This window comes from Lepisosteus platostomus, chromosome 6, assembly GCF_059453375.1.
Source record: "Lepisosteus platostomus isolate fLepPlt1 chromosome 6, fLepPlt1.hap1, whole genome shotgun sequence".
In the NCBI taxonomy this organism is placed as follows: Eukaryota; Metazoa; Chordata; class Actinopteri; order Semionotiformes; family Lepisosteidae; genus Lepisosteus; species Lepisosteus platostomus.
The window spans coordinates 9,636,332-9,663,715 of record NC_142616.1 but is presented as its reverse complement, the minus strand read 5'-3'; the positions used below and the strand labels follow the sequence as shown (position 1 = coordinate 9,663,715).

The window sequence follows — 27,384 nt, the reverse complement described above, 5'->3', positions numbered from 1 at the left end:
AAATTCCGAAGCCTGGTGTTGTCTGTGATGAATCACAATATATGCAGACTCTGGAATTAAGCTGCAATTCCAAGTGCATGTATCCTCTGATGCCCTAAGCAGTGCACTGACCGACATCAAAGCTGCAGGTAACAAAGACTTTGTCCCCAGATATGGGAATTTTCGATACTGTCTTTTCACAACTTGCAAAGAGAACTTGAAAGAGAACAAAGAATGGGGAGCTCACACAAGGAAATCTGACCCACAATGTTGCAGGTTTTGCAAAAGTGAAAGTCAAATCAAGTACAGAGATGGAACTTAGCCGTATCTTTTTCCATATTGACAGCAACCAAATGCAGCCACAGCTATTTTAAGGGTAATTCACTCATCACCCAGTCACTTAGGTCGTGTAACTGTAGCGAGACCCACCAGATTCAGCCGTGATGCCTGATTATTGAAAATGTCCTCAACTTACATAAACCTGACTTACATAAAATGTTCCAGTAGTTTCCATATAACAAAAGTTCTCAAGATACAAAAATTAGTCAACGACCTTATGGCTCCTCCTAACACCTTTCACCCCTTTCACACAAGTGGTGTGAAAAGGTCTAAACACATACTTGGTTAAATGTGTTGCTGTTAAATACCATGAAGATGCGTTCGTTTCCCTACTGGCTATTATCCTGGGTCCATCATGTTAAAAGAAATCCCTACAAGAGTTAACTTCAGGTTTTGTTCATTTGCATATGCTCCAAATTGACCAGCACTTTTTTTTTTACCAACTTTACATGTAGTTTCCGAATTCCACCGTACGAAAGGCGAGCTTATGGCTGACTGAGCCCGTGTAGATTCCACAATAAACTTCGTTGGGCGTAAAAACGAAACGCGTTTTCATGTTGGTTTCGTTAGCAAAACAAAAAGGGAAAAAGGGAGAAGTTTTCCACAATACCAAAACTATTCCACAAAGCTGAAATAAACTAAATGCAACGCAAGCATGTCGGAAACCGTGAGGCCCTAATTATCATTTTTTTAATTGAAAACGGAAACTTCTAAAATTTACGTAAATGAACATCAGTGATTGGTTGACAAATCAGGCCGTCTTAAAGGCATACACGCAATTTACGTAAATAACAAAACAAAGTAGTTATTTTTTCAAATAACAGAACATCAGCATATTCACAGGAATATTTTTTAAAAGAATATAACCCAAACTTTAAAATACCACCACCTGGCTTCTACACTTACAGTTGTGTTGGGTTTTTTTCAGATGTTTGCTCTATCTGTATATACAGTAACATGTACATCTGTCTTTTTAGATATTCGCTGCACGAAGTTCTATCACCCAGTCAAGAAGCAGGCCCAACTAGGGAGGATCTGCAGGGACAGTGTGTGTCGATGTGCCGAAGGTACGACCCAGTCGGCCAAGGAATAGCATTAAACAGCATTAAATAGCATGCTGGAAGTCTATGGACTACATCATACAGTATCACAAGATTCGATAAGAGCTGATAATGACCAACTCATCTCTGGGAAGGTTTTATGAAATAAAGGTTGCAGACCCATGTGATCTGTAATGCAAGGATGGACAGTTCCAGTTCTTCAGAGTGGGAACCCTGCAAGTTTTAGAGATGTTTATTGTTTCCAATAGCCAGAGGTCGACACCTCATGCCACGTACCGAAAATCTGAAATTTCCCCAGTGAAAACTATGGGAACATCCCAGTGGAGATACAGTCCCAGGATGTGCTGCACATGAAGGAAGCCCCTCATCCCTGCCTTCCTGCAGGCTTGGATCAGCAGGGATTTCTGTACTAGAGTTGGTGTCCGGTCAAGGCCAGAGAGAAGCCTTTCTAAAAAGCCTTCCCAACTGTCCTGTAGCATATTAACAATTAAGATTAAGATTAAACATCACTTTATTGTCTATATACAATTTCTTGCATCAGGAATTTGTCTTTTCGCATACCCCAGCTTGCTCTCCACGAGACACACAGACAGGAAGAGAAGCTGGGGGTCAGAGCACAGGGTCAGCCATTTACACAGCACCTCTGGAGCAGTTGGGGTTAAGGGCCTTGCTCAGGGGCCCAACGGAGTAGGATTCCTCTGCCGGCCACAGGATTTGAACTGCATTGCTGCTACAGCTGAAGTGAAGACACGCTCAGCCCCATGAAGAACCAGAATTGTGCATCAACTCTCAGGGATAATTGGTAGAACAGCGGAAATAACTAACAGGTAAAATTCAAAATGAATGATTCGTGATTTCTTTCTCTCTACAGAAAGCTGTAGTGCACTGAAGAAGAAGAAGGATGAGGAAATTACTGTGGATAGCCGATTGATTACAGCATGCACTGCTACAAACTACGGTACCACAACTTTTAATCTTGACCTTTTACCTTTTGAATCTGGAGTAGGGAAGTACAAATAACTGGTCTCCGAACAACATAACCTGCTATAGACTTGGAAACGTGGTAAAAAGGTTCTTTGTCACAGAGAATGAAACTAAACACATGCCTCAGTGGGTCTTTGTTATTTGGAGATGGAACACATCTGTTAACTTGGTATGACAGCATACTGTCAATGGCAATCAAACACATTTTTATATTACATTGTTACTAACCTGCAATTCATGCACAGTTCTGATGAAGTGATAAAGTGTCTATTAATGCCAGCGTACAACGCTAAGTTTAAAGGATTCGCTTAAAGGAGTTCTGTTTACAAAAGCCCCCATCTCTCTAGAATCAGGACTTCTGATGCTAACATTCAAGTTAACACTTTGTTTGGCTTTTATTGAATGTTTGGACACAATGCATTTGGGATTCCATGTTGAGCTACTGTAATTATTACCATACCCATATAATTGCAGTGCAGAAGAATGAATGGAGTACTCCACTCTTACAGCAAGAATCAGGCACCACAGATCTGTGCAGTGCCCATCTCTCAATTTCCCAAATGAGAGACCACATGGTCTATACATGTACTCAGTTCTACTGTATATGAATTTGTAACTGTAGGTAAATGTTTGAAGAGTGATCTCTACTGACATATATGTGAGTACTTCTACATTTTAGAAGCCATTTTTGGTGTGTTTTCTCTGCAGTTTTTAAAGCCAAATTAATCAAGAGAAACCCTTCCAGCAGCTATGAGGAATACGTCATGGAGATTGAAGCCGTCTTGAAACAAGGTAGCTTTCTTCCCTCTCAGGCCTCTGGCCTGCAATGGCTGACTCAGTGTCCTGTGCAGATGCTTTCTCAGACAAACCAAATGCCGTTAATCTAAATGAGTATCACTGTCAGTTGTATTGTCTTGTTTACTGGCTTACCTTTTAAATTGGCTCAGTTCCCAGAGGAACAGAATGTGAAAACGTTATATACTTTATACTGATGGAAAAAAGAAATGCACATTTTCTGGAATGAGAATACTGTAGTTATAGCTTTTGTACTTTCACAAAAAAGTTTTCATTTGGTTTTAAGCCCTCTGAACAGCAATACAGCTTGTGCAGTGAGGCATTGCAACTTGCCAATCACACGATAGCTCGTTAGATACACTTTCACCCAACGAGGTCCAGGTGGAAGAATGCCTGATCAGGTCACCTTTAAAAAGGCCTTCATTCGGAGCTTAGGTCACTACAAGAAAAAGGCCACACGTAGTTAGTTTTCTGTGATTTCCATAATGCCTCCAATGTCACCGGAAGCAAGGGAGAGGGCCATTGGCATGCTGCAGGCAGGCATGTCATGTGCCAGCGTTGCCAGACACTATGGAGTAAGCCGCTCCACTGTGTCCCGACTGCAGAGAAGGTTTCAGCAGACCGGCAGGACAGATGACTGTCCACGATCTGGTCGCCCTCGAGTGACCACACCAGAGCAGGACCGACACATCAGACTGGTCCATCTGAGAGATCGTTTCAGATCTGCCATCGCACTGCTGCTGAAACTGCCGGCAGACACAATGCCTGCATCAGTGACAGGACAGTGAGGCTCCATGCTGCTGGCCTCAGAGCAAGGCGACCTGTCAGAGGCCCTCTGCTCACACCTCCTAGACGTCACACCCAGCTGGCTTGGGCCAGACAGAGGCTGCGATGGACTCGTCAGCAGTGGCATCAGGTCCTCTTCACGGATGAGTCACTCTTCAGCCTGTTCCACACAGATGGGGGGGGCAGAGTGTGGAGGAGGAAAAGGTGTTGCCTTTCTTTTTTCCATCCGTATAGATTTTTTCCTTTACATCCTTTAATGAGGGGCTGGACATCTTGGGGGGCTAAGGGATAAGTAATCAGCCTCTAACTAAGCTCAGAAGCTGTGCTTACAGACACCCTGCACAGTCTGAGCCTCCACTGCTTGCAGTCGGCACTGTGATCAGTAGCATCACTGCTGTCCTTAAAGAGAGAGGGCATGTCTTTTCACAGGAGACGAGCTGTTCAATCCACCAGTTCAAAGAATGTTCCTCTCTCACGTGGCCTGCAGAGAAGCTCTGGGCCTGAGAGAGGGGCAGAAGTATTTCATCATCGGACGGCCGCAGGATCAGTTGCGTCCGAAGACAGATACGGATCCGTGAGTTGCTTTTCTTTCAATAACAGGGAACTTGCCAGTTGCCATTCTCTTTTCTGCTCTCCGTGTTAAGAAGTTGGATCATGTTGATCCAACTTCGAAATCAAGTTTGATCCAACATGGTTGGATCAAACCATGGCAACAGAGATTGGCAACATGTTCCATGTGGCTCTTTAGGAGCATAAAGGCACGAACGCCTAGACTCAGCTTCTTCCCTCAAGCTGTCAGATTACTGAACTCTACCCATACCACTGGCTCACAATGGTGTTTTTTGTATTATGTTATTTAACTTGTTGTTGTTGTTGTTGTTGCCACTGTTGTGTGTTTTTGTTTTGGTGATCCCTTGATGTCTTTGCATTGGAGCACACATTCAAATAAGCATCTCATTGCACTTGTGCAGATGGCAATAAACTCTACTCTGGAATTCCCAAAAGGATCATCACCTTGTTTAATGACACCCTCAGGCCAGCAGGGGGAGCATGAGAGCAGGGCCAGTTTTCTCTTTATACACCAGACTTAGTCAAGTTTTACATGAACAAACAGTAGTGACACTATGAGTCATCGTGTTCTTCTGGTGGTCATGGTGTTCTTGTGATGTCATGTCAGGAGGTGTGATGTCATCTCTTAATGGCATGCTCAAGAGCACCTAGAAAGCCCACATGAATTGCTGGTGTGTAATTAGGCTAGAAACTTCTATCTTCCTAGGTTGCAGTTAAGAAGGTCAGTACTGTATCCCAGCACAGTGTTCTTCAGACGATCTGCAAAACTGATAATGTCACACAGGAGCTCCATATGCTGAAGTGCTCTCAATCAAACACACGATAAATAACTCGACATGTTCATTTTACATTCATCCTGCAGTCCAGCACTGCTCTCACACAAATTATTTTAGTGTCCTTAATGAAGCCGATACCTGAAAAAAAGAATCCCATAAAATCAAATGTTTTTTTTTTACTTTTAGCTACATATACATCCTGGGGTCAGAAACTTGGATCGAGTGGTGGCCGGAAGGACCAGACTGTCAATCCAGTGAACACGAGAGCACCTGTGAAGATCTTGCGGTTGTTAGCAGTGAGCTTGGTTATGGATGTCCTTCCTGATCGACTCTCTCACCAAGCTGTTCAGTAGTACTATTCAGTGAAACGCCGGTAACTAAAAAGGGCTTGTTCTGACATTTAATTATTGTTCTCAAACATCATAGAAATAAAATTCTGTAGAGTATCATCAAAATGTTTAATCACACCTATTTACTCTACCCATGTCACGAGTGTGGTTTAGACTTAGTAGTGATGCTACATGCCGCCCTCTAGTGGCCAGTGTTGTAGAATTCTGTTTTTGTTTTTCAATTTCTATCTACATCCCTTTGGATCGTGTGTCTCCAATCCTTGTGCTGGACAGGTGTGTTTCTTTACAGGTTCACTGCAGCAAAGCTCTCGATGATGTAAATTAGCTCCTGATTCTTAATTAAACTGCTAACCAAAGTTCAACACTCTGTGCAAGCATATATGAAATGTCTCCATTATGGTTATAAGATAAGATCACTTTATTGGCCATACACAATTTCTATTATGAATTTGTCTGTTCGCATGCCCCGACTTGCTCTCCATGAGACACACAGACTGGGAGAGAAGCTTGAGGTCAGAGCGCAGGGTCAGCCATTTATACAGCACCCCTGGAGCAGCTGGGGTTAAGGGCCTTGCTGAGGGGCCCAGCAGAGTAGGATTCCTCTGCCGGGCACAGGATTTGAACCAGCAACCTTCCAGCCACAGGTGCAGATCCTTAGCCGCAGTACCACTGCTCTGCCCTTTTTCTTAATAAAATGAAAAATTATAGAATTTTATTATATCAAACAAAGTGTCTTTCCCACCACATACTGTGCAGTAATGGTGCTGTCTGACACAGTTAAACTGTTATAAGTACAGTATTTCTAATTCTGCCTTTACAAACATTAACTATAAAAATAGCCATTAGCTTGGGTCTTTCTACAGCATATCCTGGAGCACGTGTACTGCCAGTAGGCAAACAATGGACACGTTCTCCATTTCTCCTCCTCCTCTATTTCTCCACATGCTGGCTGAGGTCCCTGCTCTAAAATCAGACAGAACCAGGCTCTCTGGACAAACTGTATGTCCCAGAAAAAAAGAAACAGAACCCAGCCTCCTATCCAATCCACCGGTGAAAGGCGCCTGCTGCCCAGCTGTACGTGCGGGACTCAAGAATAGTGTCAATGTCTTTGCAAGTCTGCGACAGCAGTCTGTTTGCAATCTGAGTGGTGTTGTAAAGAGCATCCACATGTGTTTCTTCCCATCTTCCTGAAAGTACTCTGTCCCCAGAAGGGCAGGAGTGACAATGACAGGGATCTCCAAATCCGATCCCTGCCGGATGATTTCCTGTCTCTTAGTGACAAATAAAGCACCTTGCATCATCATTCCAGCTGACCACGGAAGAGCACAGAATAAACATGTACATGCAATTGCCAAAAACCAGGACATATTAAAAAAAACATACTGTTTGAAAGGATCATTTAACTGATTTTCTTTATTACTTCAATTTAATTTTAGTCAAAGTGGCAACCTGTATACAACTCACTGCTTGGAAAATATGCATTGTAAAGAGATCAAGAAAGGCGTCAGAAGGCTTCCTGTCCCGGAACTCTGGAGCAAATAGAGTCTTTCTGTCCCGCAGGGGGTGGATCATTCCAGATTCATGCAGTGAGCAGGCCCTCTGGTTTAAACACCGGTTCCAGCCCCCTGCCTCCATTTCAGAGTCCTTTTGAATCTCTGTTTCGGAAAACAGCAACATCCACGCTGAGATCAGTTCCGAAAGACCGCACCCTGTCGCCACAAAACACAGCAACGCTTTCAACTGGGAATTATCCCCTGTTACAGTCTTTCTGCACTGCAAAGCTAAGAGCAGTGGTGGCCAGTCCTGGTCCTGGTGACTCACACACCTGGTTTCCAGTCCATCCCACCTTCATGACATAATTGAAGCCCTACTTGATCCAAGAAGTTGCTTCATTGTGATATTTGCATTTTGTTTCTAGTCACAAGTGTGGGATATTAGTTCCCTTACAAAATACAAAGGTTAGCGCTCCAGCTGGGCACAAACAGTTCAGATGAGGCTTATTACTAAGTCAATGAAGGGTTTGATGGTGTAACTGAGGGCTTGACTGGGACATAAACTACCAGGGTCAGCAGGACCACGATTGGGAACCACAGGCCTAGAAAGAATAAGGATGCAAGAAAAAAAGAAGCACATCAAACTTGGTAATTACAGCAATCATCCACAATAATAATCATTCCTTATGTTCATATAATCCTTCTCACCCCAGAGGATTCCAAAGGGTGTAGGAGTGTACCCACCACACCCACCACTAGAGTCCAGCCCCCGCCCCCAGCCTGGACCCCCATCCCCCAGGGACTGGATCAGTCCGGATTCAAACAGGGAAGCCCACGCCCCCCCACCCGCCGCCCCCATTTCAGGGTCAGCCTCGGGAGAAAAGGACGACATCCACGCCGCGCTCGGCTCAGAAAGATCACAAAGTGGGAGGAAGGCGTGAGGCCGCCGTTCTGCCCCGTCAGCCCCACCTACGCAGAGGGGAGAGCGAGAAAGGGCTCCACTGACGGAATCGAGCCTGTCCCCACACAGCAAGAGGAACACCCCCAGCCCCACTGTATGGAAGAGTGCCATGGGATTGCAGAAGGGTATAGGCGCAGTGTGCCCTCCCTCTCCCAGTGTGTTTCAGGTGCCATGCAGACTAACCATGCCAGCCTCTGCCGGCCTGGGGCACTGGCAGCCTCACTGCCGCAGCCGAGTGGGCAGGAGGAGGATGCAGGCCCGGATGTCGGTGTTGGGCCCTGGCATCTTGCCCATGGACTCCCAGCGGTCGGCGCCAGGGTCGTAGCGGTGCACCAGGGTGGACTCGCTGTAGTCCTCCTGGCAGTACCCTCCCAGGATGTAGAGCTTGCCCTCCAGCACGGCCGAGGCGGCGTTGACGTGGGGCAGGCGCAAGGAGGCGAAGCGTGCCCAGGCGTCGGTGTGGGGGTCGTAGGCCTCGCAGGCCAGCTGGTCGGTGTAGAACTCCCCCAGGGCCTTGACTCCTCCGGCTACATACAGCCGGCCGCCCAACGTCTCCATCACGTGCTCGGCCCGCTCCTGGGTCATGGAGGCCAGGTAGGTGGTGCCCGTCTCCGGGTGGTAGTGGAACAGGGACACCAGGCACTGGTACCTGCAGTTGAAGCCTCCCGAGACGTAGATCTCGCCCTCCCACGTGGAGACCGCCTGTCCGCTCATGGCCTGGTCCAGAGGCCGGGCAAACCTTGATCGGGCAGCGAGAAAAGACAGATCGAAACGGTAACGTCTCGAGAGGACGACCTCCCCAAAGAGGGGACGGAAAACTGAGAGATAAGGGGCCAGACCCAAGGGATCGTTATTAGCCCAGGGCTCGCGCACTGCGTCCCGAGCAAAAGAGAAAATTGAGACCAGGGGTGGATCACTTGCATTGCAGCTCTACGTCACATCGGGCTGGAAGGAAGTGATCCCAGCAAAAGTTGGGTTTGACTTAGTCTTGGAGTGATCAAGATTATTTCTTCTGAAAGCTCATGGGGGAGGTAATTATGAGACAGGATGCAGGCTACAATCCTAAGTAGGCTTGGAAAGGGAGGGGGGAAGGCGGATTAGATCATACATTATTGATTTAGATTTTGATTGTACATTATAGATTTAGCCTAGGTGACCCATCGGTCACATGGATGTACAGAAGGATCCCCACACCTAGTCATCAGAGGCAACAAAGTGACCAGCGGGATGTGATGGTGGTTTGTGATTTTAAGTCCCAAGCAGCCCCAGCCTTCTGAAGTGATCAAAATGAGCTTTGATTAAACCTCCTAAGGCAGTGGGCTTTAAGGGAATTCGCCGGTCCTGCTGGGATGTCTACAGACTGACCTCGGGAGACCTTGTCTAGCATCCCTGCAGACCCGTTCTCTCATCGGGCTCTTCTTACCTCCAGCGGTCCGAGATGGGGTCGTAGCACTCCACGCTGTCCAGGTTGTGCTCGGTGTCTCTGTCCCCTCCCAGGACGTAGATCAGCCCGCCCCGCACCGCCACAGAGCTGTAGTTGCGTGGCTCCTGCATGTCTGCCAGCCGCTGCCAGCTCTCCTCGCAGGGATCGTACCTGGGAGCGCAGCAGGTTGAGAACCGCGAAGCTGTGGGCTGAGCCTGCCCCCTCTGCCTCAGCGATCTGTGATCTCTCTGTCTACCTGTCTACTCACCTGTCTAGCCAATCTACTGCCTGTCCGCCCGTCTGTTTGCTTATCTGTCTGTCCCTCATCCGTCCATCTGCCTGCCTGTCAGTTTGGATAACAGTCTGTGTCTTCGGCCTGCCCTTCTATCTGCCTGTATCTCACCGTTGCGATCTCAGCACTGAACATTCACAAAGCCTTGGCCTAAAATCGCAGTCCTTAACGGACGCAGGTGAATGATACAGTTGGACCCTCACGGGACTTCACTGGCTGCATTTCGAGTGAAGGCACACTAAGCCATATTACAAGCATTTGAGACAGAAAGCTTGATTGTCTTGGTTGAAATGATACTTTTAGAACTAATGAAATAATCTCAATTCTGAGCCTGGGGTGCTGTGTGTACAGTGTGTTCTCCCTGTGTCATTCACATGGGTTTCCTTCCACAGGCCAAAGACATACTGGTAGGTTAACTGGCTTCTGGGAAGATTGACCTTTGTTTTCAATGTAGTTGTGTCTGCCCAGCAATAGACTGGCATCCTGTCCACCTTTTACCCTGCCCTTTGCCCATTGCCTGCAGGCTGGCTGTACCTCCCCCTGGCCCTATACTGGATAGGGTGGATTGTAAAATAGATGGATAGATAAAAAGGAAGGAAGCATTCATCTGAGACAGCGGACTCACCGGTAGGCAGATTTCAGAACATCACACTGGCCGTAGAAGTGGCTGCCGCCGAACACGTACAGCCGGTTGTCCAGCACGGCCAGCCCGTGCCTGAAGCGCGCCGGCGCGGGCATTGCCACCAGTTGGCGCCACTCGATCTCCTTCACCAGCCCCGTGACGGTGCGCAGCGCGTTGGCAAACCACAGGTCCCGGCTCGGCGCGCGCTGCCCGAAGTCCGGGGCCAGAGTGTCGCCGCCCACCAGCACCAGGGTCTCGTGGGGCTGGCGGACCCGGCAGGGCTTCTTGGAGCGCTCGGCGGTGAAACCAAACTCCCGGAGCGCGGCCTGGTACAGCTCCACCGAGCCCTCCTGCTCCATGGCCATTTCGACCGCCCGGACTTCCCTGAATTCCCGGAAGGTCATCAGGGGGAAGCGGACCAGTTTCATCAGCTGCTCGGCCAGGCCCAGCCGCTCCCCGGGATCCGCCTGGATCCAGTTCACCACGACGCGGAACACGGCCAGCTCGCTGGGGGCACAGAGGGAGTCCTGCGCCAGGTACCGGCTCACCCGTTCGGGGCCCAGGTCCTGGAACTTGGGCGACAGGCCCACCTCCTGGAAGTTGCGCAGCACATAGTCGTCGGCCTGGGCCCGCAGCTCTGCCATTCCATAAGCCTCGGCGAAGGCCGCCACGTCCAGGCAGGAGCCGACGTCCATCTCCCGGCGCAGGAAGCCCAGGCAGAGCGGCAGGGCGGCCCGGGCCTGCAGCTGCAGGGCGCAGTGGGTCAGCTCGAAGACGGTGCCCCAGCCCAGCTCCAGGGCCCCGCTGTAGAGGCAAGACAGGAGGGCGGACAGCTCGCGGGGGGCCGGGGACAGCAGGGTCACCGAGCTCTGGCTGGACTCCCGCATCCCGCTGGAGAACATGCCCCTGAAGTAGTCGCTGCCGGCCGCCAGCATGACCCTGTGCGCTGAGAGAGAGGATAGAGGGAGGGGTGGAATCAAACGACCAGGGCTCTCTCTGGGCTCTCGGCAAGCTCTCGCAGCCTGAACCCGTGATTAGAAAGGTCACGCCTCGCTAGCGTGACCCCCACGCGGGGATCAGGTGACGTGATCGATCGAATGCAGAGTTACTGATGCTCTGGGGGCAGAGCCAGTCTTGCTAGTCATGCCCCCGATCACCTCGGAGATCAGGGTGGAAGTGGGGAGACGCTACGCCACTCTGATTACCGTGGAAAGATCTGCCGTCCACCTCCAGGACCACGTCGCAGCCCAACCCCTCCGCCCACAGCTTGGCGATGGACAAGAGGTTCTCCAGGGCCCCGTCGCCCCCTTCCCGGCCGACCTGCTGTTTCTCGCGCCGGCGGCACAGCTCCAGCACCCTAGGGGCTCCGAGCGTTTCTGCCGCGGCTCGGACCTCAGCCACGGCGGCGTCCCCGGCCAGCCCGGCGATGTCGCCCGTATAGGCGAACTCCAGCACGGCGGCCAGCCCGGCACTGCCCGTCCCGGTGTCCAGGAAGAGCACCTGGGCCCCGGCGCCGCCGCCGCCGCCGCCGCAGCGAAGGCGATCCCTGACGAGGGAGCACACCGCTGCCACCACGGGGGCGTGAACTTCCCAGCATTCCCCTGCAGCATCCCGGAGCGAGAGGTCGGTGAGGAGGCGCGCCCGCCGGAATTCCTCCAGGACCCGGAACAGTTCGGCGGGGTAGCCCTCGTTCCGGCACATCTTCGGTGGTTCCTCCCCCTCCTCTTCCTCCTCTGACCTGTCAGCCGGCACTTGGCCTTTCAGCCAGGAGGGCAAACCAGACGCCATGGCTGCTGTGCGCTCCGCTTTGTCCCACGCTGGCTGGATTCCACAGGAAGAAAGCTCTGGGGATAAAAGCCCACACTTTGAAAAAAACTAAATAAGATGTTCTCTCAGGGGGAGGAGTGCATGATCTGCTGTTAAGGGATAACCACCAAAGTGCCTTTCAGGCCTAGTGATCAGGCAATTCAAGAAAATTCATTTTCAGTTAAAGACCGAGTGTTACCTGATAAGCCAATAGTATTTCCCTTGCGGTTTGTTTGTTTTTTGGGTGCAGAGAGTGACACGCAGTTGTCCCCAGAAGAAGAAAAAGAAAAGAAACAAATCTCGTACTTGGAAAAACAAGAACAGTATTTTGATCTGCAGAGAACGATCTCTAGAGAGGCACCATTCCCCTTCTCCCTCCACGTATGCACTGCAGCGAACACAAACAACAGCTCCTGGACCCCAGACGTCAACAAGCGTCTAGAAATAGCCCCGGGCGCAGCAGGTCGGGTTGCGCCGGGAAATTCACCCTTGGCCTTGGCTCTTCCTCCAGGTGCTGGAGTGCGGCACGCTGGCCGGAGGTCAGTTCCCGGACCGCGCGCGTCTGCGGCAGGGCCAATCCTGACCCGTTCGTCTGCCCCCTCTTCTCTCCACCTGCAGCATGGGGGTCCCTGAGGACAGCCTGTCCTGAAGCCGACCCCAAGTCAGACAAGTAAACAAGCCTCTATAAATAGCTGGTGTCAAATAAGTGGGATCAATCCCCTCGCAGGCAGCCTCTGGACACTGCGCAGGGAAGCCGAAGGGTGAGACGAGAGACACACGCTGGATTTGAGCTTGGATCGCTCTCCCCGTGTAAATAAATACTGATGGGGGCACCCTTATGGTACAGGAATCCCCAGGATGGTAAGCTCCCAAGTAGGAAGCAGCAGTCACCCAAAATAAAGGCAGCTGTGGAACAAGAGAGGCAGGAGACTGGAACCACAGAAGTTAATTGCCCTCTTTAGATCCACGGGCATCCTGGCCACTCTGGACGGGCAGCAAAGCAAGGAGAGGGAGAAGAAAAGGGAACCCCTATTTCCAGAGGAGGGGAAAGGGGGAGATGAGTCCACAGTATTGAAGGTTCGGGGTCATGTTCTCGGGCTGCCAGGGCAGCCTGCTGCCGGAACGCTACAGGGTAGTTCATTTATTACCCTGCTGAGTACTGATCCCATGTCAGGGCTGCTTTGCGATAACCTTAGTAGCAGTGCCCAGTAGGAATGGGCACTCCAGACCCAGACGCTGTGGCAGGGGGGTTCTGCTGCCTTCCTGATGGAAGTACCGAGCACTCCTGCAGACAGGCATCCCTGAGAAAATCAGTGCCAACGTGGCGGTGGCAACATGCATGCTCCACCCAGAAGGACACCCCCAGTCTGGAATTGAACCCAGGCTTCCAAGCTGCCCTAATACTAATATTAGAATTGCCTTGGATTGTTCCTACCTACAGTGGTTCCTTATCTGGTGTTCCCTTTCTCGTATCTCGCTGCAGGGAGAGACAGAGGCTGTGCAGCTCGCTCTCCTTCTCCTTTACTGCAGCCAGGCACAAAGACGGACCGCGTCATCTTACCCAGCCTGCCCTCGGCTCCAGGTGGAGGCACAAAGAGCCGAGAGCAGGGAGTTAATTTGTCATCAGACACTTCGCAGCAGGCAAAACAAAACTGCTTCCGACTTCCAGTCTGGCTGAACTTTGTCCCCCCAGGGGCTGGGCGTGGAAGGGCCGAGGTGTGCTCTCGGCTGGAAATCAGGCACGCTCACTGCAGGCACGGATTTCTCACCTCTTCCCACATTGTTATGGTCTGAAAGGGACGTTCTGCCGCTTCCCAGCGCCAGTGGATATCACATGCGGTAAGTTTGGAAACGCGTTCGGCAGTTTGTCTTCTCAGGCTGTAGGGAGCTGTGATTTGGCTGACGGCCAAAGGACAGCGCTCTCCAGTACAGGCCTGATATCACCCTGGGTGTGTCTGTGTGTGGGAGGGGGGTGACCGAGGGGTTTTAATAAGTGTTTCTGACTGTTGAAGGCAGAAAGTGGGAATTCTTAGGTTAGATTTGTTATTTTAGGGAAGAGTGTCTCCCCAATAACAGAGTATTTGTCACAGTGCAGCAGAAAGTGCATCTCTGTCTTTGCTTCTCCCTGCCTGCAATGGGGGTCAGGTCTATGTCTAGGCTGTGGTCACTGAGCCTGTCCTCTCTGGACAGCTAGGTCTGTGTCTGTGTCCAGTTTCTGTGTCCAGGCTGTGGTCACTGGTATTGTCCTCTCTGGACAGCCTGGTTTGTGTCTATGTCCAGTTTCTGTGTCTAGTCTGCTGTCACTGAGCCTGTCCTCTCTGGACTGGAAACTGATATGTTTCCAGTTTCTATGTTCAGGCTGTGGTCACTGAGCCTGTCCTCTCTGGACAGCCATGTCTGTATCTGTGTCCAGTTTCTGTGTCCTGACTGTGGTCACTGGTCCTGTCCTCTCTGGACAGCCAGGTCTGTATCTGTGTCCAGTTTCTGTGTCCAGACTGTGGTCACTGAGCCTGTCCTCTCTGGACAGCCATGTCTGTATCTGTGTCCAGTTTCTGTGTCCAGACTGTGGTCACTGGTCCTGTCCTCTCTGGACAGCCAGGTCTGTCTGTGTCCAGTTTCTGTGTACAGGCTGTGGTCACTGGCCCTGTCCTCTCTGGACAGCCAGATCTGTATCTGTGTCCAGCTGCTATAGCCAGACGGTGGTCACTGAACTGTCAGGATCTGTTTCTAATTATCCTTGTCAGCCAGGATGTCTTCTTCTTCCTGTTCAAGTTCTGTTTGAGCGTGTGTGTCCCAGTGGGTATAGTCGACTCTGGTTTGTGGTGTCTCTCTCTCAACCTCTTGCTGCTTCTCTCTCTTTCAGAGCCATACAGATGACCCACAATATGTTCCAGGAGGGGCTGTATCATGTCTTCTTTAAGGAGAAGCCCAGCAGAGCCACAGCCCCACAGTGCAACACTCCTGAGCAGCTGAGGGAGGCCAGGATGGCCCACTGGTTTGGGACAGTGGTCAACTCCCGACTCCTTGTCACTGGGGTAAGACTGAACACCCACCCTACAGTAAATACAACACAGGGTCCTCCTCATTTTCGCTTCCTTGACCTAAATTTACCTGTCTGTTTCTTCATAGAAACCCTCATGTGAGCTAAAATATTGTCTGAACTACAGTGTGTGAATTTATTTTGGGTTTCCTCAGTGCAACTGAGACCTGGAGCCAACAAGGCTTAAATGAGGACATTTCTTATCTCAGCCAAGGATTCAGGTCATAAGGAGGGAGGTCATTGGAAAAGTCAGCACACAGGACAGCATTCCTTCAAAATCAGTGGTTTGACACTAGCGCCTCTTCCTGGTCGGGGGTGGGTACTGCACGTATAAGCACACTGAACCCAGTAGTACAGTATAAACCCAGCAGAAGGAAATTTCCTCTACGGGAAGCTGTATGTATGAGGCCTGGCTGGGGTATGGGGACACAGGAAATAGGGATAAAGCCAAACTTCCTCTTCCTGTTGGCTCATTTCCCGACTCACTGGAAATAGTTCCTTTTCTCCCCTCCCCAGTCAGGCTCTGTCTCCTCCTGCCCGACCTCCTGCCCCTTCCCCTCCTCCTTTCCATCCTCAACACCCCCCTCACCAAATATCCCCACCAACCCCCCACCCCTCCCACCTCAGCCGCCTGTCCTCCGTCTCTTCTTTCCTCCCTCCATCATCGAGAGACAGGAGAGTACAAGCACTTCCTCTGTCCCCCCCTCCCTCCGCCCGCAGGTCGTCCAGATCGTCAGCGCCGTGGCAACCGTGCTCAGCACCGTCTCCTACGCCTGCATGGACTTCGGCTGCGCTGTGTCCGTGGCCACGCCAGTGTGGTGCGGGATGCTTGTGAGTCCGACGCCCGCGCTACCTGACGGGCTCTCTCCTGGTCCGCAGCTGTACGGCCTCGTCTCGCGCCAGGCCCACAGAGGACAACAACACCCCTCTTTTCATCCATCCATCTTCTCACCGCTTAATTCAGTTCAGGGTCGGGGGGGTGCTACACAACCGGAGCTATGTCAGATTCACCCTGCAGGGGGCGCCAGTCCATCGCAGAGCACACATACCAGAGACACGCGCACACACTCACACCAGGGCCAGTTTGCCCAGCAGCCAATTAACCCACCAGCCTGTCTTTGGATTTGGCACTGCCTGTGTCCAGCCAGGCTGTGGTCACTGAGCTGTCAGGATCAGTTTTTCAATTGCCCTCGTCAGATAGTCAGCCAGGATCTGTGCTCATAGGAAAGGTTTGTGTTCTGCTTGTGTGTGCGTACCCGGTGGGTAGAGCTGGCTCAGGTTTGTGGTCTCTCTCTCTCTTGACCTCTTAAAACCTCTTACTGCTCAGAGACTGGGGGGAAACCAGAGCTTTCCTAGGGGAAATTCGTTTTACGGCACACTCAAACACAACACAATGACAAATACCCATCATAAGAAGGGAAGAGGATACAGTAGTGTTACAGGAGAAAAGAATCAAGAGACAAGGTAGTTACTTTGCATTGTTTAGGAGTGGAATTGCAGTGGGAGTCTGTTGGTTTTACAGCTGGGGCACCGAGGCGAGAAGTGTGAATTTGCAGTGGAGGGGGTGAGACACACACTCCCAGATGCTTTTGGCTTTCTTGGTCACCCTCTGCTTGTAAAGGATGCTTAAGATGATATGTTTATGCCTGATTAATTTACCACTTATATCCACTAATTTACCCAGTCTATTACACTTAGCAGTACTTACAGTATGTTGCCAAACCAACAAGAGAAGCAGTATGTTAAGACACTTTCAATGAATGATTTGTAGAAATGTGTAAGGATAGTTTTATCTACCTTAAGGCAGCTGAGTTTTCTAAGAAAACTGTTGGCCTTTTCGATAGTGTCACAACATTTGTCCCATTTCAGGTTTTTATCAATGACCAGTCCCAAGTACTCATAGTCATCGACAATTTCAGCAGGCTGACCGTCAATTGTAGTGGGTTGAGGGGGTGTGGTATTTTTCCTAAAATCAATAGCTAGTTCCTTTGTTTTTGAAACATTTAACTCTAGGGAGAACGCGTTGCACCAGTTAGTAAAACCATTTAGAATGGGCCCATGATGGTCCTCTGTGTCCTTTAATTAACTAACCAGGGCTATGTTATCAGCAAACTTAATGAGATGTCATTATGTCATTAAGTTATCCCATAACAAGGGGAGAACATGCAAACTCCACCAATAGTCCACACCCCAAGCCTGGAATGGAACTCGGGGTCCAGCACTGTGCCAGTGTGCCATCTCCTTTTCAATATTATTAATTGAAATATTTCATATAACTCACTGTATGATCACTCCAGATGTGCACTTAGTGTGTGCAATAAGAATCCAGTGGACACCTGGAGTGCAGACTTTATCACACTGTGGCCTTGTGTTTCCTGCAGTATCTGGCAACTGGGAGTTTTGCGATTGAAGTGCAGAGGAAACCCAAGAAAGTTAAGGTGAGTGTCTGGTGTACTAGTCAGTCTGCTCTCTACCTGTCCGCTGGTGTTCTTGTACACCTGTAGTGTCAGAGGAGTCGAGTGAATGTTTTCCCCTCTGCGGGTGAGTTAGGGACTGAGGCACAGCTGCAGAAGATCCTACCGGCTGCTTCTGTCTATTTTCAAGCAGAGTCTCTTGGGATCTTCTTATTGTTTCCCCATGAATACATTTCCCCCTCTCTCTCCGTCTCCAGGAGTCACCCTATCTGCTATTTAATCAGGTCATCAGAACCTGATCAGGAAAAAACCTTTAGAAAAATGTTTGAAACACTTAACAGCTTGACTGTGTTCCCAAGATCTCCTCTTCTGCCTGTCTGCCTCACTCTAACCCCAACATCCATTTAATTCGATTCAATGCAATTCAAGGTGCTTTATTGGCATGACCAATGAATCCAGTGGTGCCTGCACCACCAGAAGAAAATCAGAAGAACACACATTACTTTTTTGAGTGCAACACGCTTTACTTTCATTGTTTCCCTCTTCCACGCAACACAGAGAAACTTTAGGTAATCACATATGTAAGAACACACGCCTCTATACACAGTTAAAATGATGTTAAAATGCCAATGGAATAAATACAATTAACATTAAAAAAAATCTACAGACATTTACAATAAAGACACAATCATAAGATATTTACATATAAACATATGGAGCATTATTGGGAGACAGGCTCACTGTTCCTCAGGCTGGGACAGGAGATCACATACTGGGCTGCCTCCTCCCTCTCCCAGTAAGATTGGGAATTGTGACTCTGGCATGGGATTCATTAAACTGCTGCAGGGGACAAGAACTATCGTCCTTCTGCTTAAGCTCTCTTTCTGAGCCGTATCATACTAGAACAAACGGTGTAATACATTTTAAAAATATTTTTAGAAGCAGATTCAAGCAGGACAATGACAGTGATGATACTGTCTTTTAGGTGACCACCCTGATGGGGCTGAATATTTTCAGCCTGCTGTTGGGGCTGTGTGCAATGATTACCTACGGCCTGCAGATGGCGACAGAGCCCAAGAAGCTCAACAGAGAGCAGGTGAACTTCTCTCCCTTTGTCCCTTCCGCACTGAGCTTCTCCAACTGTCTTCCCATGCCCTTGCCTTGTACATCACCTGATATTTGATTGTTCCCCTAATCCATTGCAGTGCTCCATTGCATCTCAGAGCTCTTACCCAGGAAAATGTCAGCATTGTCAATCAAGGGATTATCATAGCATAACATAACATCACTATATTGGCCCTATACAATTTCTTGCATTTGGAATGTGTCTTTTCACAGACCCCAGCTTGCTCTCAATCAGACACACAGACTGGGAGAGAGAAGCTTGGGGTCAGAGCGCAGGGTCAGCCATTTATACGGCTGGGGTTGAGGATCTTGCTCAGGAGCCCAACGGAGTAGGATTCCTCTGCCAGCTGTGGGATTTGAACTGGCAACCTTCTAGCCACAGGCGCAGATGCCACCGCTCCGCCCCGTGGAAGCATGGAATAGGAAAGCACAGTAAAAGCTTTGTGCAGAGCCATTTAAATAAACATGTCAACTACAGAAAGAATGAATGTTTCCCATGTGAATCCCTCAAGAAAATGGGCAGTACTGTACAATGAAATGTAGGGGTATTACACCAGAGGTCTGGCCAAATTTCTCAGCCATGGCCTCCTAATAATCCCCCTCTTTGAACTGGCTTCATCACTCTGCTCTCCTCCCCACTGAGAGCTGGTGTGTGGTGGGAGTACTGGAGCATCATCCACCTGGGGCTACATTGGTGGCGGTAGTGGGATTCCCCATTTCCTGTAATGCGCTATGAGTGGAGTGTCTAGAAAAGCACTATAAGAAGGTAGTGTTATTATTATTTCCCTCTTATTTTGTTTTTTTTTTTTTTTTGTTGGGATGCTGTGCAGAAAATCGGTGTTTATGTGGCAAAGGGCAGCAGCATTCTGTTCACGGTGCAGAGTCTGGTCGCCTCTTTGTACACCCTGTTTCTGATCTGGCAAGGAGTCAGCCGATACACCATGAACTACCGCTCCACCTACAGCCGCGTGCCACAGGTGAGCCTGGGGAATCGTAGTCTTCATCCACAACCCCCTCCTCTTCTTCCGTCCCACAGGAGTCGTCGCTGGTAGGGAGCGGAGTTGGGGAGTCACCTCCCCACCCTGCCCCCATGCCCAGCGCCATCAGCTCGGGAAAAGAAAATGACAAACGTTGCCAATTTCATCTCTGAGTATCTTCCACCATTCATTCACTGATTAACACATGAAATCCAACCCTCCTGCTTCTGCCTGACTCCCATGGGCATTTAACAGCTCAATTAGACGCATGCTTTCAGGCATCCCCTCACTGGCCTGGTCTAAAGGTCCTACTATCTATCTTACTGTCTGACTCTCCGTGGTCATTAAAAATCCCAGGGCATTTCTCGAAAAGAGTAGGGGTGTTACCCCAGTGTCCTGGCCAAATTTCCCCCTGGTCTTTACCAATCATGGCCTCCTAATAACCCCCCTCTCTGAACTGGCTTCATCACTCTGCTCTCCTCCCCACTGAGATCTGGAGTGTGGTGGGAGTACTGGAGCATCATAGAGGTGAGGGCTGCACACTGGTGGTGGTAGTGGGATTCCCCATTACCTGTAAAGTGCTTTGAGTGGAGTGTCCAGAAAAAGGCTATATAAGTGTAGAGAGACTCTTCCATCCTCTGCAAGATTGAGGCTGCCCAGAGGCAGGGCTGCATGCCTTAGTTCTGAAACACTCGAGAGACTCACCCTATTCTTCAGACACTCCCTTGGTATCAAGGCAGATCCCTGGAAACACAATGACAATCCATCTATTGTGACATCACCCTTACTGTAGCATGCTAATGGACAACCAGTCTCGAACATCTTTCCCTGTAGCATTTCAGACACTCCTGAATTTTAGAAAAAAAAATCAGCCCTCTTCTATCAGTCATGTCACTGGTTCAGCCGTGAAAAGGACAGATCACATAGCACGGCTTCCCATCCTTTGTAATGGTAATCTCCCACACCCAGGTCTCACTCCAGGCGAGCTCTGCCCTTCATTCTACCTTTAATTGACCTAGCAAGTCGCTCAATTGGACGATTTGTTTTCTTTCCTGCTCAGCAGTGGGAGATCTGAAGTTATTTCTGAACAGCGTTAGTTAAAGGGCAGGTGTCAGAACTGAAGCCAGTAAAAATCACCATCTAGAATTAGATGGTAAATGTGGTTGCCTGGGACAACCGCCGGGGACGCCGAGTCTAGATTACCCTTATCCTCACACACCTTTTATCTTTTATCTTTTTTTGCACAATAAGAAGCGATTTCCTCCTCAGTAGAGAGGGCGATTGGTTTTTTTTTTTAAAACATTCGAAATGTCAAGATCTCCTACAAATTCTGCGGCCGATGTACAGTCCACAAATCGGTACATCGGGAGATTCTCTTTATCTTTTCGTTTCTTTTCCCAGGACATGGAGGAAAACAGTGACAATGTGTTAGACACCGGCGAATTCAGTCTCTGAAAACTGCAAACCCCGAAAGACTGTTCTAATTTATTTGCTGAGAAGGGTTTCACACACCACTAGACATCTGTACCTTTAACATTGGACATTTTACTGCACAGATTATTCGAGTGAAGGCTGCTTTAAAGAAATCCGTGCTGTAGTCTGAGAAAAGCTGATGTAATGGGATATCTGGTTCGTCAGCAAGGCCAGGACGTTTTGTGCTGTGGTTTAGTTCCCTGTGTCCAGGTTTTAAAACAGATTCAGAAGAAGGAAGAAAGGTTAATGCTTTCTAATACAAATGAGTAATAAATCCTTTCTTAACCATAATTATATGACATACTGTATATTAGGGTATATGAGCATATGAGGAGCACATTGTATGTTAACCACAACTTGTTTCATTATAAGTATTTATAAAGAATATTGTAAATATCATTATAGATCCTTTCGTGGCTGGCTGCTGTAACACACTTTTTATCAGGAGGTCATTGTCACTTAACGTCAGATGAATATGAACACGCACCCTGTAATTCTCTGTATAAAACTGGTAATAAATCAGGATATAAAGACACAGCTGAGGTGACTGTTTTTTTTTTGGAGAAAAGAGCAAGACAAGAACGAAATGGAGGAAACAAATGAACAGGCCCTTGAACTGGTTCTGCCCAAGGCGGGGCATTGTGGGATATCGTCTGAGTGGTGCTCTCAGATTGAAGCGGACGCGGGATGTGGGGTTTCTCTATCCTGCGTAACCTCCTTCTCCACAAACTCCGTCACCTTCCACACAGTCGGTCACGTCAGCGCAGTAACAGACAAGAGCACATGGGAATTGCCCTGTGCTTGATGGAGTGTCTAAAAAATGCTGGGAGAGTTGCCACCTAGGGGCTGAACTTGATAGGATTGCATAAATATAGAAGAGAAGGCGGAATGAGATCCTTCGGTCAGGACCAGAGCCGCTACTTTACACAGAGAGTGGTGGGGGTGGGGAACAAGCCGCCCAGCCATGTTGTTGAAGTCGATACCCTGGCTTCTCTCAAAGAAAACACCTGGTAGAGATCCTCTGGCAAGGAAAACAGTCTTTTGGATAGCACACAGGAAGGTTGGAGCCCTTTTGTCCTCTTTAGTTATAGCTGTAAGACGGCATGTGGGGAAGACCGGAAAAGTTTGTCTGTCAAAAGAATGTTGCCCCTGGCAAACAGTAGACATAGGAGACTGTCCCAATCTGCCCGTAATATCAGCCAGCGCTAAAGCCTCTGTCAGTGAGGCAGGGTTTTCAAATTTTGCATACGGACATGAGAAAGATTACAAACGAAAAGAGGCCATTTAGCCTATTGAGATTGCTCGGTTGTTAATAGTTTATTGATCCAGGATCTAATCCAGCTGTGTCTGTAGAGAAGCCAGGATATCTGCTTCAACAGTAAGGCTGGGCGGCTTGTTCCACACTCCCGCCACCCTGTGTGTAAAGAGCCTCCTGTGCTGACTGGAGGGGCTCATCCAACCAGAAACTCAACCAACCTTAGAGAAGCCAGGAAATCGGCTTCAGCAACACGGCTGAGCATCTTGTTCCACACCCCCACTACCCTCTGTGTAAAGACAGGCAAGACTGCATGCGTTAGCAGTTCTGGTTTTTAAATGCACTTCTCTGTGGATTTTACTTGTGCCCTCTGTCTCGTGTTTCACTGCTCCATCGGAAGAAGTCCGCCGGGTGAATGCTGTCAAAGCCTTTGAGGAATGTGAATACTGTACTTGGATCAAGTCTCCTTGTAATCCTCTCTGTGCAAGACTCAGAAGGAAAACACAATCACATCAAGTGTTTCCTATCTCCTTACGTTCTTATCATGAGATGCGTGGACAGTATGTCCGAAAAAATATCAACAATTTTCCGGACAGTTTCTCTAACTGTTCCTCCGTTTCCCACCGTCTATTCTCTGAGATGCCGAAAAGCCCAGGCAACTCAGGAACGCAGTTCCCACATTTTCGAGGTAAGGAAAGCAGCAAAACACGGAATCCCCTCCACACTGAACCAATGTCCCCACACTGACTCCCTGACGACATGAACACTTTGTAAAACATTTTGAAAACTTCTCTGAGGTACAGTATACCTGTCTGTAGATACGAAGGGTAATTTAGGCAAATGTTGAATGCTTTATTATTATTATTATTATTATTATTATTATTATTGTTGTTGTTGTTGTTGTTGTTGTTATGAAGTTATTACACGCTTAATCACCTAGTGATTAAGAAGACATCGAGAAAACAATACCATCAAAAGAGAAAAGAAAAAAATGAGCACAGGATAAACTGTAAGGCAATCATCCTTCGACACTTGTAATAAAATGAGTTTTTAAGTTTCGTTTTGGAAAAAAAAGTCCAAAGTTTTGTCTCTCGAAGAGACGCGGGATCTTTTAACGAATACGCGACTTCAAACGCAGCCGGCACAGAAATTTAAGCCGAGGTGGGAGACGCCGCCGAGGTCTGAAGGAGCTCGCACACTGCTGTAAGAGGATACCGCCGGTCGTGGCCGACACCTCCTCGGCAGACCGTCTGTCCGCTGAGGAATTCTGCAGGACAGCCAGTTTACTGCAGCCGGGAGACAAGGCTGACCAGAGGGCATCGGGTTTTCTGGGAGGGGCGAGAGGGGGAGGCGAGACGCCGGAAGAGCGAGCTTTCTCGACTGTATTTTTAATTTTAATCAGGAGTGCTAAGCCCGGCCTCCCCTCTCAGCACGCCCAGCCGGTATTTCTGGTTATTCAGTTTTTACTTTGCGGTATTGGTCCTGCCCAAACAGATAACGTCTGTAAATTCCTATTACTGTCGGTTATTATTTCCACTTATTATAACATTATATCCCTTTTATCTTTCTGCATCCGGCCTGAAGTTTTTATTATTATTATTTTCATTGCACTGCTTGTTCACGTGTTATCGGATTTCTTTGCGCCGCGAAATGCCGTGCTGTGTCCCAGTAATGCTATTTATTTTCCATATTGAACTGCAATCTGAAATTAATTTCAAAATGAAATGAAATTAAAGTGCTTTTCTGATTATTTTTTTGTAACGACCGATGCAAGCACTGGCACAAGACAGATGACTATAGTATTATATTTAATTATTATAATAATTTGATTCTCAGACAGGAATGATTTAATTGTAATTATTAATTAAACAACATTCTAATATAATATATACTAATTGCGATAGATGTTACAATCATATTCATATTAGATATTATCCATTACATGATTTATGGTGATTTTTTTATTATAATAGACTGTAACATGCCCGGTGTTTTAAGAAATGGGCACCGCATGCAAAATAAAGGGCAAACCCAGTTCATGTCAAAATCACGTGTAAAACACCCGAGCGAGGCCTCTTTTAGAATATTCTGCACAGTTTCGTTTTCAATATTTTAGAAAAGATATTGCCACTGGGGAATCAGTCCCGAGAAGAGCAACTAGATCTGGATCAGAGAAGCTGACAAGCAGACCTGCTACACGTATTCAAAATCCTCACAGGCCCTGACCCAGTGGACGTCTTCAGAATGAACAGCGCGACTCAAATGAGAGGACTCAAGTGCAAACCAAGTGGTAGTGCGTCTACAACCGGGATCAGGAGGCAAGTCTTTACACAAAGGGTGGTGGGGGAGTGGAGCAAGCCGCCCTGCCATGTTGTCAAAGCTCGGGTCTTGGCTTCTCTCAAGAAACAGCTGGGTGAGCCACTTGGATCTGTTATCTAATGACCAAACAGGATTCACCTCCAGAAAAACCTTGTTTCTCCTCTGGCAGAAAATCCTTTCTTCTGTTTGTTTTTTTAGAACCCTGCTTTGTTGACCAAAGCTTCAGTTAACATCAGACTGCAGGCTGGGCCAGTGCCCTCTGTCTACCGCTTGCCCAGGGCAGCATTCCTCTGACAAAACGGCCTGCTCTGGTCTTTCCCACATACCCTCTGACAGCTATGAAACTGAAGAGTGTCTTTTCTCACGGAGCCAAATGTCGCAGAGGTGCTCTGTCCACTGCAGTTATGTCACATTGCTTGAGGCACAGATGGCAGATGGGCGTTTCGATTGGATTTCTCTCTCTAAAAGAAAGAACAGTCTTTCCTGGTCCAAATCTTTAATCCCCAGTGACAAAGACACACACACACTCGTCCACAGAGTCCATTGTCACCCTCGCACACACACACTGGTCCACAGAGCACGTCTCCCTCACACACACACACTCGTCCACAGAGCACATCGTCACCCTCACACACACACACTCGTCCACAGAGTCCATCGTCACCCTCGCACACACACACTGGTCCACAGAGCACGTCGTCACCCTCACACACACACACTCGTCCACAGAGCACATCGTCACCCTCACACACACACACTCGTCCACAGAGCACATCGTCACTCTCGCACACACACACTCGTCCACAGAGCACGTCGTCACCCTCACACACACACTCGTCCACAGAGCACATCGTCACCCTCGCACACACACACTCGTCCACAGAGCACATCGTCACCCTCGCACACACACACACTCGTCCACAGAGCACGTCTCCCTCACACACACACACTCGTCCACAGAGCACGTCTCCCTCACACACACACACTCGTCCACAGAGCACGTCTCCCTCACACACACACACTCGTCCACAGAGCACGTCGTCACCCTCACACACACACACTCGTCCACAGAGCACATTGTCACTCTCGCACACACACACACTCGTCCACAGAGCACGTCTCCCTCACACACACACACTCGTCCACAGAGCACGTCGTCACCCTCACACACACACACTCGTCCACAGAGTCCATCGTCACCCTCGCACACACACACTGGTCCACAGAGCAAGTCTCCCTCACACACACACACTCGTCCACAGAGCACATCGTCACCCTCACACACACACACTCGTCCACAGAGTCCATCGTCACCCTTGCACACTGTAGGGAAAACCGGTTCAGGGACGCCAAATATGTAATCATAGTGGCTCTCTGAAGGCACCAGTTCTGTAGGGTTTGGGCATTTACTGAGACAATTATTAATTGTAGCAGTTAATCACAAAGTTGATTCTTTTGATGGCTTTAGAATCCAACCATGCGACATAACTCAAACAACGCGCACACACAGGTACTAATACACGAGGATACATTTATTAATACATAGAATATGCATATAAACCTAACAGATCTTATCGAGAGGGTTATCAGAATACAAAAGATATATATTCAATCAGTTACAAAGTGTTACACACATCAAGAGGACATACGTTCAGTATATCATTCATTAAGACCGTTTCGTAAAGTGAACTTGGTTACAACTTCTACATTAGATACTCAAACAAGTACATAACTCTTAGGAATTAAATTGATATCAACTGGTTGGGATAACAATTGAATTCTCGAGCTGTAATGCATTGAAGTTGAATACTCATCCAATCTCTGGGGATTCAGATCTCCTGCGGGCACAAAGAAACAGTTGCAGGCTGTTGCTGTCCAATCCGCGCTCTCTGGCTCCGTGCCAGGCTGTGCTGTGCGGCTTGCGACGGTGCGCTGCGGATGCTCATTGTTGGCTTTAACTAGCAAAGTTTGTGCACAGGAGAAAAGATGACTGTGGGTCCCAGCAAGTCAGGAAGAGGACCGGTTTGTTCCTGATGAAGAGCTAGTTCTGAATAGTAATTCAGCTGTCCACAGTTCCGACCTGTTCACGAGGCCTGCTGCTGGTTACTCTCTGGCAACCTCCACTCTAGACTCTTAGAACAAAGGAAAGTTCTGGCACTCGGACACACTGGCCGTTCCGTGGTTGTCCGGGCTGAGTCTCAGGATGGTCAGGAGGCGCGCTGCGAGAATGTCCTGCCCTTGGGAGCCTTCTGCTCCTGGGCCGTCCTGCCCTGGAATTCTCCTTTGAATTCCCTTTAGAATTGTTGAATCTGAATCTGAAACTGAATCTGAATCTGAATCTGAATCTCACAGGCTCTCTGTGTTGCCTGTTTTTACCTGGAGGAACTTCAGCTCATTGATTGGCTGAAAGTTCCATGGGCATCAGAGTCCCACGTGGGTTACTCGGCCCTACCGGTCCCTGATTGGTTGATCAAGGTGAGATATGAGTCACTTACTCCTGACACTTAGAAATGCAGTCCAGATGTCCAACTGGCACTCCCTAAA

At 48.7% G+C, this 27,384-nt stretch overlaps 3 protein-coding genes across 6 annotated transcripts in view; 2 read left to right on the top strand and 1 right to left on the bottom strand.

The window, feature by feature from the left end:
- Positions 1 to 6,002, top strand: part of LOC148660089 (complement C3-like) — a 38,895-nt gene extending 32,893 nt beyond the window's left edge. For both annotated transcript variants that reach the window (XM_088634109.1, XM_088634108.1), the window contains exons 37-41: positions 1,296 to 1,385; positions 2,251 to 2,337; positions 3,072 to 3,155; positions 4,374 to 4,518; positions 5,477 to 6,002. In XM_088634109.1, the coding sequence (XP_088490235.1) occupies positions 1,296 to 1,385; positions 2,251 to 2,337; positions 3,072 to 3,155; positions 4,374 to 4,518; positions 5,477 to 5,615 (545 nt within the window). In that variant the 3' untranslated portion in view covers positions 5,616 to 6,002. The remainder of the gene's footprint in view (positions 1 to 1,295; positions 1,386 to 2,250; positions 2,338 to 3,071; positions 3,156 to 4,373; positions 4,519 to 5,476) is intronic.
- Positions 6,003 to 7,035: 1,033 nt separating this feature from the next.
- LOC148660088 (kelch-like protein 33) lies at positions 7,036 to 13,894 on the bottom strand. 3 transcript variants are annotated; one of them, XM_088634113.1, is made up of 5 exons: positions 13,673 to 13,894; positions 11,637 to 12,275; positions 10,435 to 11,377; positions 9,518 to 9,688; positions 7,036 to 8,833 (listed from the first exon to the last, which is right to left on the bottom strand). In XM_088634113.1, exons 2-5 carry the CDS (start codon positions 12,217 to 12,219, stop codon positions 8,314 to 8,316), a joined length of 2,217 nt encoding a protein of 738 aa, XP_088490239.1. In that variant the 5' UTR covers positions 12,220 to 12,275; positions 13,673 to 13,894; the 3' UTR covers positions 7,036 to 8,313. The 3 variants fall into 3 exon arrangements, with proteins under 3 accessions (XP_088490239.1, XP_088490240.1, XP_088490238.1); XM_088634114.1 differs by lacking the exon at positions 13,673 to 13,894 and having other exon boundaries at positions 7,036 to 7,735; positions 8,278 to 8,833; positions 11,637 to 13,610; XM_088634112.1 differs by lacking the exon at positions 13,673 to 13,894 and adding an exon at positions 12,437 to 13,610.
- A 20-nt stretch (positions 13,895 to 13,914) lies between these two features.
- Positions 13,915 to 21,801, top strand: tmem253 (transmembrane protein 253). The gene is made up of 7 exons (XM_088634115.1): positions 13,915 to 14,076; positions 15,101 to 15,272; positions 15,998 to 16,108; positions 17,659 to 17,715; positions 18,677 to 18,787; positions 19,647 to 19,793; positions 21,195 to 21,801. Exons 1-7 carry the CDS (start codon positions 14,072 to 14,074, stop codon positions 21,246 to 21,248), a joined length of 657 nt encoding a protein of 218 aa, XP_088490241.1. The 5' UTR covers positions 13,915 to 14,071; the 3' UTR covers positions 21,249 to 21,801.
- Positions 21,802 to 27,384: the final 5,583 nt, after the last annotated feature.